The 18,926-nt window shown below is 48.8% G+C and overlaps 1 protein-coding gene across 2 annotated transcripts in view; it reads left to right on the plus strand.

The window, feature by feature from the left end:
• LOC140393561 (large ribosomal subunit protein uL3-like) overlaps nt 1-8,192 on the plus strand; it is a 31,760-nt gene extending 23,568 nt beyond the window's left edge. For both annotated transcript variants that reach the window (XM_072479849.1, XM_072479850.1), the window contains exons 8-10: nt 4,951-5,046; nt 5,766-5,885; nt 8,059-8,192. In XM_072479849.1, coding sequence (XP_072335950.1) covers nt 4,951-5,046; nt 5,766-5,885; nt 8,059-8,115 — 273 coding nt within the window. In that variant the 3' untranslated portion in view covers nt 8,116-8,192. The remainder of the gene's footprint in view (nt 1-4,950; nt 5,047-5,765; nt 5,886-8,058) is intronic.
• Nucleotides 8,193-18,926: the final 10,734 nt, after the last annotated feature.

An 18,926-nucleotide genomic window follows, 5' to 3' on the forward strand; every position in this document is an offset into this window, starting at 1 on the left:
CTCATAACTCCAGTCCCTGCCCACTGGGCTTGCCCTGCCCCATCCCATCATTTCCATCGAGCTCCTCCCACCCTCCCAGAATCCTCCCATCCACTTCCTCTCAAACACACCTCACCCAGTATCTGTCTCCTCCCCCGATCTTCACACCTCCTAGGCAGATCGAAACCTGTTCTACTAGGCTCTGATGGGCGCAGCCTCTCCCGCCACCACACTCCCATTCACTGGCCAGCTTTAGCTAGCCAGTGTGGAGGCCCCTGCCCAGGCCTCACTCTCCTCCAATCCCTCCCCCCCCCCGCCCCCCCCCCCCCGCCCAGTCACCAGGAAAACAAGGAAATCCCCTTCAACCCACAACCCCAGTGTAAACACACAAACCCCAAAGAACCATCATTGCAAAGGAAAATCCCAACTTTTACCTTGTCCAGATAGGCAACTTCAACTCATTTAGCACATATATCAACATGTGTTAAAAAATAGAGCTACATACAGTCCTCCACCCACCCCCCCCCCCCCCCCCACCCCCCCTCCCACCCTACCCTCAGTCCAAGACCAATCCTCAATCCCATTTCTCACTTCTGGCCCAGTCCTTCTGCCTTCACAAATGCCTCCACCGCTTCCACCGTCTCAAAATAAAAATCTTTGGAGTTGTAGGTCATCCTCAACTTAGCTGGGTACACTATGCCGAACCGTACACTGCTGTTATACAGTGCCGTCTTCACTCGGCCGAAGGCCGCCCGCCTCCTCATCAACTCCACAGCAAAGTCCTGGTATATATGTATACCAGCTCCAGCCCATTGCACACCCAGCTTCTGCTTTGCCCAACTCAGGACCTTCTCTTTCATGCGGTACCTACAGAAACAAATAATCACTTCTCTTGGCGGCTCATTCGCCTTTGGTTCAGGCCTCCATGCCCTATGAGCCTGATCCAGTTCATACCAAGAGGGATCTTCCCCTTCCCCCAACAGCTCCGCCAACATCTTGGCAAAATACTCCGTCAGCCTTGGGCCCTCCACCCCTTCGGGCAAGCCCACGATCCTCAGATTTTGCCGCCTAGATCTGTTTTCCAGGTCCTCCACTTTGGCTCGCAGACACTTGTTGGCCTCCAGCACCCTCTGCAGCTCCTCAACCATCGAGGTGAGTTGATCACCGTGTTGCAACAAGGCTTCTTCCACGCCCTTCAGTTTTCACCCTGCTCCCGCTCCTTGGCCGATGTCCTTGACACCGCCGCCTTCACCGGGGCAATCGTCTCCTCCACCATCACCTTCAATGCTGCCATCATCTCCTTCCTCATCACTTCATGTGCTTTGCGAACTGTTTTTCAAGTTCCACAACCATCACCGTGGTCATCTTTTCTGCCGTGAATAGTGCGGCCCCGCCCAGCGACTCAGCCTCCGCCTTTCTTCCAGTTGCCGAGCCAACCCTTCCACTCAACGCCGAACCTTCACCCGCCCCCTTCTTCACGACAGCTTTCCTTTAGGTTTTGGACATCCTTCTTCCTTATGTCTTCCTGAATTTATTTAACAAAAAACTGCCCTCGGACCGGGCATTAAATTCTAAAAAATAAAGCCTCGAGCAGGAGCCATCCAACGTGCGACCTCCTCCTACGTGCCGCCACCGGGAATGACTTTACATTTTTCTGAGCTCTTTCGCATGAGTCATTGTTTCTCAACAGGATAGTATCTGTAAATGGTTGACCAGCGATGCAGTGATCCCATGGAGCTAGAGAATGTCACTTGCCATTAATGGTTCCATCAGTGCTTGTCCCCGCTTTGTGCTGATGTAACTACTTCGCTTAGTGTTATCACATTTCACAAAACAAGTTACAGTGGGGATTCCAGTTAAACAATTGGATACCATGGGCGGGACTCTCCGCCAGCTGACACCGGAATCGGAAACGCGATTGGGCGGAGAATTGTTTTTGACGCTGAAACTGTGGTGAGTGCCGGTTTCACGCTAAATCACAATTTTCTGGTGCCTCAATAGCGACGTCAATTCATTCCACTCTGCACGTACAGTAAACCCTGTTGCCATATCATTAGCGAGCCTGACCCAGTGTTCTCCGGGGCCTCCGTGATGCTCCACATCCCCTCAGGAAAATTCCCGATAGCGAAGTTCACTTGTGCTCCAGCGTAACCAGTGCTATCTTGTTGGCGGGGATCAGTGTGTGGGGTGCGAAATGTGTATATGCGGTTGCATTTTGTCAGCCTCCCAAGTATCAATCACGGACCTGGCAAATCCCGCACCATTTCTCATTGGAATCGATTGTGTTCCACGTGGCGCTGGTGCTAGCCTCTTAATGGTCGTTGAATCAGTCCAGGTGCGGTGCCAGTTTTGCTATCGTGGAATCCACGAATCCTGCCCCGGCGTCAACGCTTAGTGTCAGGAACGGAAAATCCGGCCCCATGTTCCTAGACACTGGCATGGCAATTATTTCAATGTACAGGCATGTGTTACCAACAGTATATATACTGAATGTGAAGTTATTACAATAATCTAAAAGCATGCTCAAATAATATTTACTATTTCCAACAGTAAAACACGTGGTCTGCATTAAAATGATGGATACCATCTGTTAATCACTGTCAGTAGTGAATCTGGGATTTATTTTTCTCCAGTTGGAGATGTTAGTGCTGCTGAATGGAAGATTCTGTTGTTTGCACCAGTGTCAATATGAAGCACTCTCAAATCTAACCATCTCCCCTTGACTTTCAATGGCATGACCATCGCTGAATTTCCAACATCACCATCCTGTGCGTTACCATTGACCAGAAACTGAACTGGACTAGCCATATAAAGACTGTGGCTACAAGAGCAGGTCAGAGGAGGGTATTTTGCGGATAGTAACTCACCTCCTGATTCCCCTGATTCTGTCCAACATCTACAAGACACTTGTCCGGAGTGTGATGGAAGACTCGCCACTTGTCTGGATAAAAGCAAATTACCGCGGATGCTGGAATCGCCACTTGCCTGGATGAGCGCAGCTCCCAACAACACTCAAGAAGCTCAACACCATCCAAGTAAAGGAACCCGCTTGATCGGCCCCCCATCCAACACCTTGGACATTTGCTCCCTCCACCACTGACTCACAGTGGCAGCAGTGTGTACCATCTACAAGATGCACTGCAGTACCTCACCAAGGCTCCTTCAGCAGTGAACTCTACTATCTAGAAGGGTGTCCCTGGGTCAAATTCCTGGAACTACCTCCCTAACAGCACTGTAGGTGGAACTGCACCACATGAACTGCAGTGATTCAATAAGACGGCTAAAGGGTAATTAGGGATGGGCAACAAATGGCAGCTTTGCCAGCAATGCTCATATCCCATGAAAGAATCAAAAATATATATATTTTCACATATAGCTGCAAAGTGGGCAGTTGGACATAAGGGGCGCGATTCTCCACTCCCACGTGAAGTGGCCGCGCCGTCGAGGTTCACGACGGCGCGGAACGGCCCCGGTCCCGACCGATTCAGGCCCTGACAAAGGGCCAGGATCGGGGCCGCGTCAGCTACACGCGCCAGGCCTTGTCGCCCGCGTAAAAGCGGCGCCGCATAGATGACGCGGCCGGCGCCGCATAACGGGTGTCATCCACGCATGCGCGGGTTGGCCGGCGCTAACCCACGCATGCATGGTTGCCGTCCTCTCTAAGTCCGCCCCGCAAGAAGATGGGGGACGGATCTTGCGGGGCCGCGGAAGGAAGGAGGTCCTCCTTCAGAGAGGACGGCCCGACGATCGGTGGGCACAGATCGCAGGCCATCCCACATTCCAGGTGAAGCCCGGTGCAGGATCCCCCCTCGCCCCCCCACAGGCCGCCCACCCAGCGTACACGCACTGCCCACGACTGCAGCGACCAGGTGTGGACGGCGCCGGGGGGAACCCGCCGTTTTGGCCTGGCCGCTTGGCCCATCCGGGCCTCAGAATAGTGGGGGTGCCAGAGAATCGCCATTTTCGGTGTCTCCGGCGATTCTCCGGCCTGCGGCCCGCGAAACTCGACCGGGCCGTTCCCGCCGCTTGGGAGAATCGCGGGAGGGCGTCGGACCGGCGTCCCCGGAAATTTTGGCGGCCCAGGCGATTCTCCCAACCGGCGTGGAGGTGGAGAATCGCGCCCAAGATATTGGACCAGTCTGATGTTTTTCAATTTTCTGTACCAGACTTGAGCACCTCCCTGAAAAGGAGAACCATCATCTCTGTTTAGTGGATCCTCTGTTTTCCAAGATTGCTAAAATTAGGAACTCACCGCCTGATTGACTCAGTTCATGAGGGAAGTGACAACCTGCCACACTTACTTGATCTGATTCCTTTGTATGTCAGCACGGTAGCATAGTGGCTTGCACTATGGCTTCACAGCGCCAGGGTCCCAGGTTCGATTCCCGGCTCAGGTCACTCCCTGTGTCTGCGTGAGTTTCCTCCGGGTGCTCCGGTTTCCTCCCACAAGTTCCGAAAGAAGTGCTATTGGGTGATTTGGATGTTCTAGATTCTCCCTCTGTGTACCCGAGCAGGCGCCGGAATGTGGCGACCAGTGGCTTCATTGCAGTGTTGGTGTAAGCCTACTGGTGACAATAAAAATTGTTATTATGTGAATCATGTTTGCAAGAGTCTAACGATGTTACCTTTTTAGTCCCAGATGACCATAGGCTCCCCTTTGAGGGGGAGAGCTGACTGGTGGTGATTTAACCTGAGGATCACCACACCTCAGGCAAGGGGCAGGGTTTAAAAGGCGGGGCCTTCATGAATATCCTTAGCCGGTGTTGCCTTATGCTTAGCTGAGTGACAAGTTCATTAACTGCACATGTAATTCAATCAATGGTCATTTGCAATTTAGATTTTATGGGACATACTGTTTAGAAACACTTACACAATCCAATTATGTTCAAATATTTTGGTTAAGTTACTTGATTGTCCTTGTGTTTTGGTGTGAAAAGGATGTTGGTACAGTTGATCTTTTTTCTGTTTTAGGGTGGATTTCCACATTATGGTGAAGTAAACAATGACTATATTATGGTAAAAGGTTGTGTCGCTGGAACAAGAAAGCGTGTTCTTGCCCTCAGAAAGGTACTGCATCCACCTCCGCGTGATGGCAATGTGCCAGGGGGAGGGGGGGGGGTCATCATTTCTAACTTTGTTGGCTTATTTGAAATACTTTGCATGAGATCATTTTTTCTATTCATCTTGAGGCATCGATTAATTCTCTCCAAAATAACTCTTTTCCTGACACTTGTGTAAGAGTGACCGTGAATTGGATTACACCTGAATTGGGACAAGATCTTTCTGCCACTTACACTGCAGGCAACGAATGAGGCCTGCGGAAGGGCAAAGGCACATTTGCAAATGTGAAAGTTTCAATGTTCCCGGGTAGAATTAAGGAGCTGTAATCAACGACAGGTTATGCACCTCTGGCCTGGAATGAGTGCCTGCCATATTTGACCTTCGGGCAGTCGTCTTTACAGGTGTAAAGCAAGACGGTGCATTTAAATTAGCACATTTATATTCGGGAACAAATTTTGAGGTTGCCATGGAAACGTTAGAGGTGACAATATGGAAATCTCTTAATCAACATCACAAGAACGGGTAAAATAGCCCAGAAACTAAATAGCTGGAAACCTGTTTCTAGCACAGGAGGGGATAAACGTTCACTGAAAATTGTAGTTTGTGGTTTGGCTGATTGCATATTATTTTCAGTTAACTATAATCAAGATTCTGCCATGTTAGATAATAATTCTGGTGCAGCTGAAAACGCACATTCAGAGTTGCCATCTGCTCTTCTTTTACAGTCTCTTCTGGTTCACACTAAGCGACTGGCTATTGAACCAATTGAGCTCAAATTCATTGATACGACTTCCAAATTTGGCTACGGACATTTCCAGACACCTGAAGAGAAGAGAGCTTTCATGGTAGGGTCACACATAAAATGTTGCTTGGACTCCGTGGGGTAGATTTTGACGCTTTGTGATAGTGTAAAGCAGCTCATAGCGAGTTGGCTCATTTTACACCCCGCTCTTGATTTTCCATTGAGGTCAGGAGAGATGTAAAAGGAGCTGTCAATCTGTTGTTGCCTGTTTTACACTGTCTGACAAAGCCTACCCAGTATGTGTGAGTGACTGCAGAGGTGACTGGATGAGACAGGGTGGTGGCGTGTCTTAGTAAGAACAGAGCTATTTTTGACTGAAGGATAAAAAAGGTAAGAATCAAACAGTTGTCAAGAAGGAACTCCATTATAGCAATGCAAGCTCTATTCTGTAAATTTCAAGTGCATTTATCTTTAATATATTTTTTAATGCATGTTCATAACTGGTGCTGTGTACATTTCAAAGTCAAAATTCAATTGGTCTGATCTCACTGGACTTAAGAATATAGGAACAGAAATAGGCTGTTTCGCTCCTTGAGCTTCTTCCTCCATTCAATGAAATCATGCCTGATCTGTTATCTGACTCCACAGATCGGATTTTGTTCCATATTTGGATTTGGGTTTATTGTCACGTGTACCGAGGTACAGTGAAAAGTATTGTTCTGCGTATAGTCCAGACAGATCGTTCCATACATGAAAAAACATAGGACATCCTATAAATACACAATGTAAATACATCGACATAAACATCGGGTAAAGCATACAGAGCGTAGTACTACTCAGTAGAGAAGATGCATGGAGAGATCATTCAGTCCATAAGAAGGGTCATTCAGGAGTCTGGTAACAGCGGGGAAGAAGCTGTTTTTGAAAATGATAGTGTGTGTTCTTTGACTTTTGTATCTCTTGCCCGATGGAAGAGGTTGGCAGAATGGATAACACGGGTGGGAGGGGCCTTTGATTATGCTGCCCCCTTTCCAAAGGCAGCGGGAGGTGTCGACAGAGTCAATATCCCTCAATACCTTTGGTTAACAAAAATCTATCAATATCAGACTGGTATTAAGAATTGATCTAGCATCAGTTGCCATTTGTAAGAGTTCCAAACTGACACCACCCTGTGCACGTAGAGATGTTTCCCGAAAGATTCTAGGCTCTAATTATTTATTAGGCTCCCTAGTCCTGGATTCTCCAACAGCAGAATCGTCTGTCTCTGTCTACCCCATCTTAGTATCTTGAAAACTTCAATCAAATCACATTTTAACCTTCTGAATTCCAGGGAATAATTTTTCCAAACTTAATTTAGATTTACATTTGGGTTCATTGTCATGTGTACCGAGGTACAGTAAAAAGTATTGTTCTGTGCAGGCAGATCGCTCCATACATGAAAAACATAGAACATATGATAAATACACAATGTAAATACATGGACATCAGGTGAAGCATACGGAGTGTAGTGCTACTCAGTAGAAAAGATGGGCGGAGAGGTCAGTTCAGTCCATAAGATGGTCATTCAGGAGTTATAGGTAACAGCGGGGAAGAAGCTGTTTTTGAATCTGTTAGTGCGGGTTGTCAGACTTTTGTATCTCCTGCCCGATCCTTGGAGTCCGATATAATTTTGATAATTCGACACTACACTCCCTACAAGGTCAAATGTCCTTCCAAAGGTGTGGTATTCAGAACTCTATTCACAGTGTTCTCGATTTGGTCTAACCAGGGTTTTGTATAGTTGGCTTTTACCCCCTGGATTCTTGTCCTCTAGATATGAAAGCTCGCATTTCATTAGCACTTTTAATTATTTTCTGTACCTGTTCATAACATTTTAATGGTTCATGCATCTCGACTCCCCAAGTCTCTTTGGGCCTTCACTGTTTCTGGTTTTTCACCACTTAGAAAGTATTTGGTTCTATCCTCTTCAGGTCCAAAATGGACAACCTCATATTTATCTCCGTAGAAATTCATTTACTACAGTTTTGTTTCTTAATTGATTTATTATTAATGTGATTATGATGCCCTCGGGGGAGGTGGGGGGAGGGGCATCATAAGGGGCTGTTTGCTGGGTTGATGTAATGTTCTTCTGATGTTCTTTGGGTGTTCTTTTAACATTCTGTATATTTATATTTTTTTGAAAAGCCTTGAATAAAAATATATTTTTTTAAATGGTGTGCACTGGAGATCAGAATAGGATAAAAATAATTTTAAGTTCTACCATTCTCTTTCTTCAGGGCCCACTCAAGAAAGATTTAATACAAGTGAAGACCAGTGTCCCGATTGATTCATAATAGCTACAGATATGAGGGACTGTGTCTGCTGCTGAGTTGTTAATCGAGCTAATAATAAAGAATTGTTTGATGCCCAACTTTATTTTTTTTGAGTGACTTATTTCTGTCTTTACTAATTCAGATGCGACTGTAGGCTGTTTACATGAGAATTAAATAAAATTACACTTTATTCAGCCAATAATGTCAATGATGAACTATTCAATAGCCCATATAGTTCTACTTTCTGTAAGTTATTAGTATGTGATATAAATGAGCAATTTTGAAGTTGAAAGAAACTTTGGGCAGCAGAGCTTTAAATGTTGCTGAAAAGAGAGAAACATGTTGCTGAATCTTTTCCTTTTGCACTCATCAGGACAAACACAAGAATGTCAAATTTCAAATGATCGTAACTATTTATACAAAAGGAAAAAAGGGTGCTGATTGGGTGGCCAATCGACTCTGATTGGCTGAGGCATTGTCAGGGAGAAAGGAACGGGGAACTATAGGCTCCCCAAACTCCTAGGTAATTCACAATAGGTGCAAGGCTCGAACATATTCCTTTTGTTTGCAGAGGCCTTTCCCTGTTTATGAAGCTAAGTCACATGGCGAGAATGGGTTTATTAATATAAGTTGCTTCCAGCAAGTGTAAATGACCTACGTTAAGAGCTCAACTGATTATCTTAAATTGGTTTGTAATGCAGCTATGAGCTCACTCAGGATTGTTCAGCAAGTGCTGCCCAATTATAGAATTGCATCGAATAATAGACATTTTGGGTGGGATTCTCTGCGAACCGGTGGGGCGGGCCACTCCGGTGCCGAGGAGTGGCGTGAACGACTCCGGCTTCGGGCCGCCCCAAAGGTGCGGAATCCTCCGCACGTTCAGGGGCTAGGCCGGCACCGGAGTGTTTCATCAACCGGCGCCGAAGGGCCTCCGCCAGCTGGCGCGAGTTGGCGCATGCGCGGGAGCACCAGCGTGTGCTGGCATCATCCCAGCGCATGCGCAGGGGGGTTCTTCTCTGCACCGGCCATGGCGGAGGTTGACAGCGGCCGTTTCGGAGGGAAAGAGTGCCCCCACGGCACAGGCCCGCTCGCGGATCAGTGGGCCCTGATTGCGGGCCAAGCCACCGTCGGGGCACCCCCCAGGGCCAGATCTCCCCGCGCCCCCCCCCGAGGACTCTGCAGGCTGCCCGTGGAGCCAGGTCCCGCCGGTAAGGACCTGTTGTGATTTACGCCGGCAGCACTGGCCTAAAACGGGTGACTACTTGGCCCATCATGGGCCGGAGAATGGCCGGGAGGAACGCTGCCAATGGCCCCTGACCGGCGCACCACGATTCCCGCCGCCGCCAAAACTCCGGCGCGGGAGAATTTGGCAGCCGGTGGGGGCGGGATTCACACCGCCCCCCGGCGATTCTCCGACCCGGCGGGGCTCGGAGAATCCCACCATTTGTTTTTGGATTTGCAAATGTGTGTTGGTTGAGTACACGCTACACTCTGCCTCTTTTGGACAGATGGAGGAACATGGGGCGAAATTCTCCCCCAACGGCGTGATGTCCGCCGACTGGCGCCAAACACAGCGCCAATCAGACGGGCATCGCGCCGGCCCAAAGGTGTGGAATGCTCCGCATCTTTGGCGGCCTAGCCCCAACATTGAGGGGCTAGGCCGACGGCGGAGGGATTTCCGCCCCGCCAGCTGGCGGAAATGGCGTTTGTTGCCCCGCCAGCTGGCGCAGAAATGCGGCGCATGCGCGGGAGCGTCAGCGGCCGCTGTCAGTTTCCCGCGCATGCGCAGTGGGGAGAGTCTCTTCCGCCTCCGCCATGGTGGAGGCCGTAGCGGAGGCGGAAGGGAAAGAGTGCCCCCACGGCACAGGCCCGCCCGCGGATCGGTGGTCCCCGATCGTGGGCCAGGGCACCGTGGGGGCACCCCCCAGGGTCAGATCGCTCCGCACCCCCCCCCAGGACCCCGGAGCCCGCCCACGCCGCCTGGTCCCGCCCACGCCGCCTGGTCCCGCCGGTAAATACCAGGTTTGATTTACGCCGGCGGGACAGGCAATTTCTGGGCGGGACTTCGGCCCATCCGGGCCGGAGAATCCTGCGGGGGGTCCCGCCAACCGGCGCGGCCCGATTCCCGCCCCCGCCCAATCTCCGGTACCGGAGACTTCGCCGGGGGTGGGGGCTGGATTCACGGCGGCCTACGGCCATTCTCCGACCCGGCGGGGGGTCGGAGAATGACGCCCATGTTGTTTGGTCCGGTCAACCAGTCATTAGGACGTATCTCCTACATACCTGGCATTGCACTGGCACGGAAATTCATATTAAACATTGATCAATTGTGTGGTGGGCAGAATGTCTACTGGGACTGACAGCAGCATCCTGATAGTGGAAAATAACATTTGCTTTGTCACTGCACAGCACTGCTTGCTTAATGTGTTAACATTTTTGAAATATCTTGCCCTTTCCAGGGTAAAGCGAGGTAGGCTCGGTACTTTTCAGAATTCAGGCAGTTGAGTAGTTTAACACTGTACTGAAATGTGGGGCCATTAGATCTCCCACACAATATGCTCAAAATGTAAAGTGAGTCCCACAATAAATAGAATCGCACACAGCTGAAGATGCATTAATGTTGCAACTTGACTTCAAGTACACGCATATCCTTAGTAGTTCTACACTTCACCACAACAGCAGCATGTAGCTATCATGATGTAGGCTACATCCCAAGATTTATGGAGTAGGACAGCTGATAATGTGTGGGGATATGAGACGGACAGAGAGAGATGGTTAAGTGGAAATTGGATATGGTCCCTTTGCAAGTCCACGATCATTGGGTAACACCAACTGGGAGGCCCAGCGTCATCCCTAAATTGATTCTCAGGCCTCATTAACATGCTTTGCTAGTGCCTCCACTGGCAGCTCATTAAGTACAATATCAGGTTGCAGCCAAAGTGTCTGATGGCGAGGCACAGGGCAGAGTTCAGAGCAACAACACCGGCAAACGTAAGGATTGTAGGATGCGATCGAACCAAACAGGAACTCTGTCCCATAGAGAGTGCATTTAGCTGCATGTTTCCCAGCGCTCGCAGTGCTAAGAAACACAATGCTATCTAACATGACACCGGTTAGATATGAGGCCTCAGCGCGGAACGTGGGGCTGAGGCCACACTTATTCCAATTTCCTGCACTGAGGAACCCTGCTTGCAAAATATCTCAGTGCAGGGAGAGATTGGGGTGCCTAGTAAACTCTGGATGTGACTCCTGAACCCCCTAAAGCCCCAACTCACCCCCCTGCTCCACCACCTTACATGCACACAGCACCCCCGGGCCCAATCACTGCCACTCAAATAATGACAGCTTGGCACCTTGGCACTGACAACCTGGCAGTGCCCTGTCAGCTGGCAGTGCTCAGGTGCCACCCTACTCAGAGGGCAAGCACCTGGGGCCTCCGATCCCCTGGGACCACCACATTTTCCATTCCATCTGGTCTCCATTTGTGGTGAGCAGTATTGAATGGTGTCGCCCGAGCTCTCCAAGGTAAAGGGGGCAAATCCCTATGCCTTGGTTACCTCGGGGAACTGCATATTAGAGAGAGACTAGCTGTCTTGTTCTAATATGTAGATTTGCCTAAAAGTGATCCTACCCACAAGGGCGGGCTTCACATTACGATGTCTCGTGAAATTGCGTTAGATTCATGAAACGTGATGAGCCGGGCAGATCCCGGGAGCAGGATCTCCCAGTATTTACCGGCCACATTGCGCCATGTTGTGCTGCTTTTCGGATGATGCATGACCGGTAGAACCTGCCCCTAGGGACAGGACAACACCCTTGTTGTTCTTGGCTTGGTAAGAACGTCCTTAAAACTTTATGCAATGTACCTTTGGGTGGCATTCACTGCTTGTCCTCCAAATCTTGCTCCTTTTAATCAAAACCAGATTTTTACAAAAGTGCTTAAAACATCCCTTAGATCCCACATTTGTATACTTAAAGGGCCCAATGGCCATACTAAACAATTGCAAAGTACTCAAATTTGGCAATATGGCATCTCCAGTAACACCTGTCCATTTTCGCGCTTCTGGATGTTTTGAGAGCAATTTTTTAAAAACACCAGAAAATTGTAGATGATGCCAAAGCCAATCAAAACCTGCAGAAATCAAAATATTCCAGGCAAAGTTTGGTTTGGGCATTACACAGGGATGGTACCAGTGGAGCATCAGCCAGGTTGGGCCAATTGCCAGCCCCCTGGGCATATGGATGTTATGATCCATTTCCTTTTCCCAATCTTTGTGATAAGATTGGCCTTTAATGTGGAGAGGTGGCGCGTAGATCTCCAGTTTCTCCAAGTCTATCAGTCTTCCATAGCCCAGGGTGTACTCCATCATTGTGTCTTTGTTTCCCCCTCAGTCTCTGAATGTTTTCTCTGATTTTGTACAACAACAGCAGCGAATCCCGCCCCGCCGCCCCGACGCTGGCTTCCCTATTCACTGGCGCCATTTTTCGGGGGCCGGCGGGAATCCCGCCACGCCGGTCGGGGGCCATTGACAGCGGCCCATCCGGCGATTCTCCGGGCCTCGGTGGTCACGTTTTGCCCAGTCCCGCCAGCGTGAATTACTTACCTCACACACGGCGGGACCAGGCAGATAAGTGTGCGGGGGTGGTCCTGGGTGGGGGGAATCCGACCCCGGGGGGGGGGGGGGTGAGGGGGGGGTGAGGGGGGGGTGAGGGGGGGGGTGAGGGGGGGGTCCCCCACAGTGGCCTGGCCCGCGATCGGGGCCTACCGTCTGCGGGCGGGCTCGTTCCGTGGGGGCCTTCTTTCCTCCGCCCGGGCCCCTGTAGGGCTCCGCCATATTGCCCCGGGGGCCGGCGCCGAGACTGGAACCCCCACGCATGCGCATAAATATGGCGGTCGGTCCGCGCATGCACGAACTCGTGCCGGCTGGCGCTGCGGGAACCACTCCAGCGTCAACCTAGCCCCGAGAAACTGGTGAATTCCTCACTTTCGAGGGCCGTTGACGCCGGAGTGGTTGGCGTCGGTTTTCACAACGGCGTGGGGACATAGCCCCATTATTGCACAATCTCACCCCCTGTGTTTACACAGCACCTTAACTGTAGCCACTTAAAATGCCTAACTCCCGATTTTAAATGGCGAACGGCAAAGGCTGATGGGAAAGTCAGCCAACAGGACACAAATGAGCAGCTGCAGGTTGACTGTGTATTTACCTCTGGAAAGGCCAGACACTATCGATACCAGCAACCATCAGCATAACAAAACACCAGCCATCTGCATACTAATGAGCAATCCCCGGGAACAATGAGTAACATTTAGAGACACAAAGCAAAACCAGATTCTTTGGCGCCAGCAGAAGCCTACACAAAAGGAGGTGAACGACCACCTCCAGACTGCCCATCGATCAGGGAACCGCTCCAGCATTGGAGAAAATCAAACCAAGTGATTGGGACAAATTCCAATCACTTAGGACCAGGTACAGGGTCCGCCCCAAAAGGCGGGAAGCCCCTGGGGACTATAAGAATTGAGCCCCAAGTTCAAGTCGCTCTCTTCCAGCTCTTCCCCAGCTCTTCCACCTCTCTTCAACCGCTTCCAGCTCTCTTAACTCTTCAACAGACGCTCAAAAACTATAAGTCTTACTTCAAACCTCGCTACGAGATAGGCGCTCCTAGCTACCAATCTGTACCAACTTCGAATCCCGCAGGCTCAGAACCCGAACGAAAGGCCATTTGTTTCCCTGACCTGGTGGGCCAGTTCCAAGTTAGGTATAGGCCTGTTAGTTGTAAGAAGTAGCTTAGACGTAGAATTTATGCATGAGTAGTGATTACTGTGTATAATAAATGTGCTTTGATTTAAATCTTACTAAGCGGTGTATTGGATTATTGATCATTACTCGGACTTGAACCACGTGGCGGTATCATAAAGATACCTGGCGACTCAAGAGCAAAGGTGATAAAACAGAGCAATTAAACTGAGGCAAAGTTAGCAACATTACGAATACCAGAATTATTTAAGCTTTGCTCTTCATTGTTTTTGAAGAAAAGGTCCCATTGCTTTTCATTATTGTTTTTTGAGGAGCTGCTGGCAGTCAATTAATGCATTTTCTCCACGAGTCACAGCCTTTCCTTTCACCTGATGCAGTCTGGTAATGTGTCAGAGAACGACAACACTAGGATCCTTCTTCGTCCGTATGCTGCTTCTGGTGACCCTGCAGATCATGTTTACTGAGCAGCTCTTCGCCATCAGCTGTTTGCAGGAGTAAGGTGGGTGATGTTTTCTTCTAAATGAGGCAGCCCAGTGAGTCAGTTTGTAATCCCAGCCTCATGTTCTGGATAGTTGGAATAACACCAAGAGATTCAGTGAGATTGGTGGGTTTTAGGTTGCTAAAACCCAGATCTTCAGTTACATCTAGTAACTATTTGCTTGAAGTTTGATGGACTGATGAAGATAAGTCTCACAGGAGTAACTATTGATTCCAAATTAAAGAGATGTCTCCTGAATAGCTCCCAAAATGACAAAGGTAGTTATGGACAGCAGATAGGCACAATCCATCGTCCCCATGTCAGATAAACTTTGATACATACTCCAGTTCACAGTTGATTCCCAGTTTCACAGTAATTCAGGCTGCGGTGTATGTGGAGAGATGTTCGGATGGGATCTCGATGCGACCCCTGGTCGTGCACTCCGAGCCTGCGCGGACCAGCTGGCAGATGTGTTCGCGGACATCTTTAACCTGTCCCTACTCCACTCCGCGGTCCCAACCTGCTTCAAGAAGACCACCATCATACCGGTGCCAAAGAAGAACCAGGCAACTTGCCTCAATGACTACCATCCAGTGGCCCTGACATCAATTGTAATGAAGTGCTTTGAGAGGTTGGTTATGAAGCGCATCAACTCCATACTCCCAGAAAGCCTTAATCCACTGCAATTCGCATACTGCCACAACGGGTCCACAGCAGACGCTAACTCACTGGCCCTACACTCATCCCTGGAGCATCTTAACAACAAGGACTCCTACATCAGACTCCTATTTATTGCTCTACCTTCAAGACAATAATTCTACCAAGCTCATATCAAAGCTCCAAAACCTAGGACTTGGCTCCTCACACTGCAACAGGATCCTCGACTTTCTGACCCACAGACCACAATCAGTAAGAATAAACAATAACATCTCCTCCACAATAGTCCTCAATACCGGGGCCCCGCAAGACTGCATACTTAGTCCCCTACTCCCTGTACACATACGACTGCGTGGCAAAATTTGGTTCCAACTCCATCTACAAGTTTGCTGACGATACGACAATAGTGGGCCGGATCTCAAATAACAACGAGTCAGGATAAAGGAGGGAGATAGAGAACCTAGTGGAGTGGTGCAGCGACAACAATCTATCCCTCAATGCCAGCAAAACTAAAGAGCTGGTCATTGACTTCAGGAAGCAAAGAACTGTACACACCCCTGTCAGCAGCAACGGGGCTGAGGTGGAGATGGTTAACAGCTTCAAATTCCTAGGAGTGCACAACACCAAAGATTTGTCCTGATCCACCTGATCCGCCGACGCGACCACCAAGAACGCACAACAGCGCCTATACTTCCTCAGGAAACTAAGGAAATTCGGCATGTCCACACCGACACTTACCAACCTTTACAGATGCACCACAGAAAGCATCCTATCTGGCTGCATCACAGCCTGGTATGGCAACTGCTTGTCCCAAGACTGCAAGGAACTTCAGAGAGTTGTGAACACTGCTCAGTCCATCACACAAACCTGCCTCCCATCCATTGACTCCATCTACACCTCCCGCTGCCTGGGGAAAGCGGGCAGCATAATCAAAGACTCCTCCCACCCAGCTTACTCACTTTTCCAACTTCTTCCATCGGGCAGGAGATACAGAAGTCTGAGAACACGCACAAACAGACTCAAAAACAGCTTCTTCCCCGCTGTTACCAGACTCCTAAATGACCCTCTTATGGACTGACCTGATTAACACGACACCCTGTATGCTTCATCCGATGCCGGTGTTATGTAGTTACATTGTATACCTTGTGCTGCCCTATTATGTATTTTCTTTTTTTTTCTTTTCATGTACTAAATGATTTGTTGAGCTGCTCGAAGAAAAATACTTTTCACTGTACCTTGGTACTCGTGACAATAAACAAATCCAATCCAATCCAATGTTCAGTTTCTTTTTCTGTTTCTACTATTGTTCGGGAGAAGTCCAAGGGCAGAATTTTATGCTTCCCCCCCCTTCCCCAAGGCGGGTTCTAAGGCGGCAGAGGGGGAGGGTAAAATTGAATGGATGGGATTCCCCCCGGAAACCCGCCCGCTCAATCTCAGGTACAATTTTACAGTTGGGCGGGCAGAGCCTCGGGCGGGAAACACACCCATTCACCTATTAATTATTACAGCTCACCATCCCTGTAATTCTACCCACAATTGTGAAAATTAGGCTCCCACATAATTGCTCAATTTGAGTGAAATGGATCCGTAAACCAGCATGGTCAGTTATCAACTCCACCTCCAAGAACATTTTCGGATACATCTTTTGTGTAAATTTGAGTCATGACGGGTGGTAGCATTGTTCAGAGCAATGAGTAACTCGGGAACAAGTTTCCTTGTATCATGCTTGGGTCAGCTGGAGCCTAATTGACACATTTTGATTGCTATGATCAGTGAGCAACTCACTTATTGTTGGGGGGGGGGGGGGGTAACTTTCCGGCTGTCCCGCCAACTGCGAACGTGGAGCAGGGCGGGGGGTGGGGGGGGCGCGGTGCTGTAGTGTGTGTAGATTCAATGGGAAATTCCATTGACAGCGGTGGCGCCAGAAGGTCCTGTCGACGGCCAATGTGGTGGGCAACTACCAGGCTGGTAGAAGAAAATGAACCTTGATCTTTTTATTTTGTCCAGCAGATCCTATACTCCTATGAAATGAATCTGATTAATTAAGCATTTACAATAAATTCCCTCGCAATTCATTAACACTTACATCTGATACCAGTTTCCTTCCACTTATGAAAACACTGCCTCTATAAAAAGGAAAGGTAGATAGAAATAAACCCAGAATGAAACATTGCCAGTGTCATATGATCACCAGGTTCACATCGGGAGAAACCGCATCGGAGATCTCCTGGGCATCAGTAGCACCAGTAATTAAATTTCCTTCCATATCACGCAATTAATCTTTTGACATATGTAGTTTGCACGAATAACGATAGATCTTTGTTTTATTTTTTTAATAAACATGCACGCCTAGCAGCCATCTTTCCTTTCACAAATGTCCTCTGGCGATAGACTACAAATACGATGAGAATTCTTTAAAAAACATGATTACTGTACCAGTGATTTATAGTCAAGATTATTGCACTTAACATGGTGGCACGTTATTCTCAAATTTCAATAACAAGACATGATAAAGAGGCAAAACATTTCTTTGTACAAATATTGTGACATCCATCAACAAAAGAGGAAAAATGTTTTCAGTTTGTGCCAAAAATGCAAAGGGTCTACAATATCACATTTCTATCTTCTGTAACAGAAGAAGCTGTCCAATAAAGTAGTATAAATAGTTACATGAATATTCTGCGTAGACAATCATTTTAAAAATAGCTCCCGCTCGGTCATTTTTCATGCAGGCATTCATGATGAATATGTACAGTGGCTTAGAATGAATACAAATCCCACCGCTAAGCTCATCTGAACTTGAGCTTTTCCATTTCAACAAAGCGTAAACTGCTTTATTAAGTCTGCGCTCTGGTAAATTCCTGCTTCCAGGAATTTTATTTCTGCAGGGAAATGGAAATGTGTGCTACCAAGAAGATCTTTCAGTCCACAGAGGGTGGGTTAGTGAGGAGGGGATGCAGAATAACGTTTGCAGCCGAATTTGATAATTTGCCGAGAGACTTTCCCCTAGCATGCCTGCAATCTATAGATACTGGCGGGGAGGGTTCAGATCAATTGGCTGCAGATAATTCTGCAAGATAATCTTTCGCACTGGTAAACTGAGGGATTTAGTCTGCTTAAGCTCCATCAGAATGCACACGAAAGCTTGAGGTTCTTTCAACCTTGTCTCTTCTCAACCCATCCTGAAATTCTCTGCAGCTTGAATAAGTTTGTTTGCGACCCGTGTTGAATAAGGAGCCTGAAAGGGGATTGCGTGGTCAATGCCGCACATAACCCAGTTTTTTTTACAATGTGGAGGTCTGCTCGCCAGAACTTCCTGTTGCAGTAAGAGATCGGGATGCCATTTTTAAATGGCGTCCGATCTCCAAGGCCCCCAAAAGAATCCCCAACACCCACCCCAGCGCAATATGGGAGGGTCCTCCCCCCCATCCAACACCCACACTGGGCAACCCTGGGCCGATCGCACACGCAAATGCTAGCTTGGCACCCTGGCAGTTCCCTGCCAGTGCCACCTAGGCACCCAGGTGGCACTGCAAGGGTGCCAGACTGGCACAACCCTTCCCAAAGGGCACGCAGCTGGGGGTCTCCGATCCACTTGGAGACCCCTGTGAGTGCCATTTGTCTGGTCCCCATTATGTCCAAATGTCACTCACCCAAGACCTCTGAGGCGAAGGGATTGAATCATAAAGCCTCAGAGTATCTGCACATTAAAGAAAGCCTTACTACCTCGCTCTAATATGCAGATTTGCCAAAACATGACCCCACCCATTGTGGTTAAATCTCGCGAGGCGTTGCGAGCCGAGTAGATCCCAAAGGATCGCGCACTCAGTGTCCCAGAAGCTTCTCTTTTGGGCAAATGACAAACAATTAACCCTATTAACTAATGAACCGCCCCATGCAGGGAGTCCGCGCTGGTGTGGGAACATCACAAGTCTCTC

The sequence above is a fragment of the Scyliorhinus torazame genome, chromosome 17 (genome assembly GCF_047496885.1).
Source record: "Scyliorhinus torazame isolate Kashiwa2021f chromosome 17, sScyTor2.1, whole genome shotgun sequence".
Taxonomy (NCBI): Eukaryota; Metazoa; Chordata; class Chondrichthyes; order Carcharhiniformes; family Scyliorhinidae; genus Scyliorhinus; species Scyliorhinus torazame.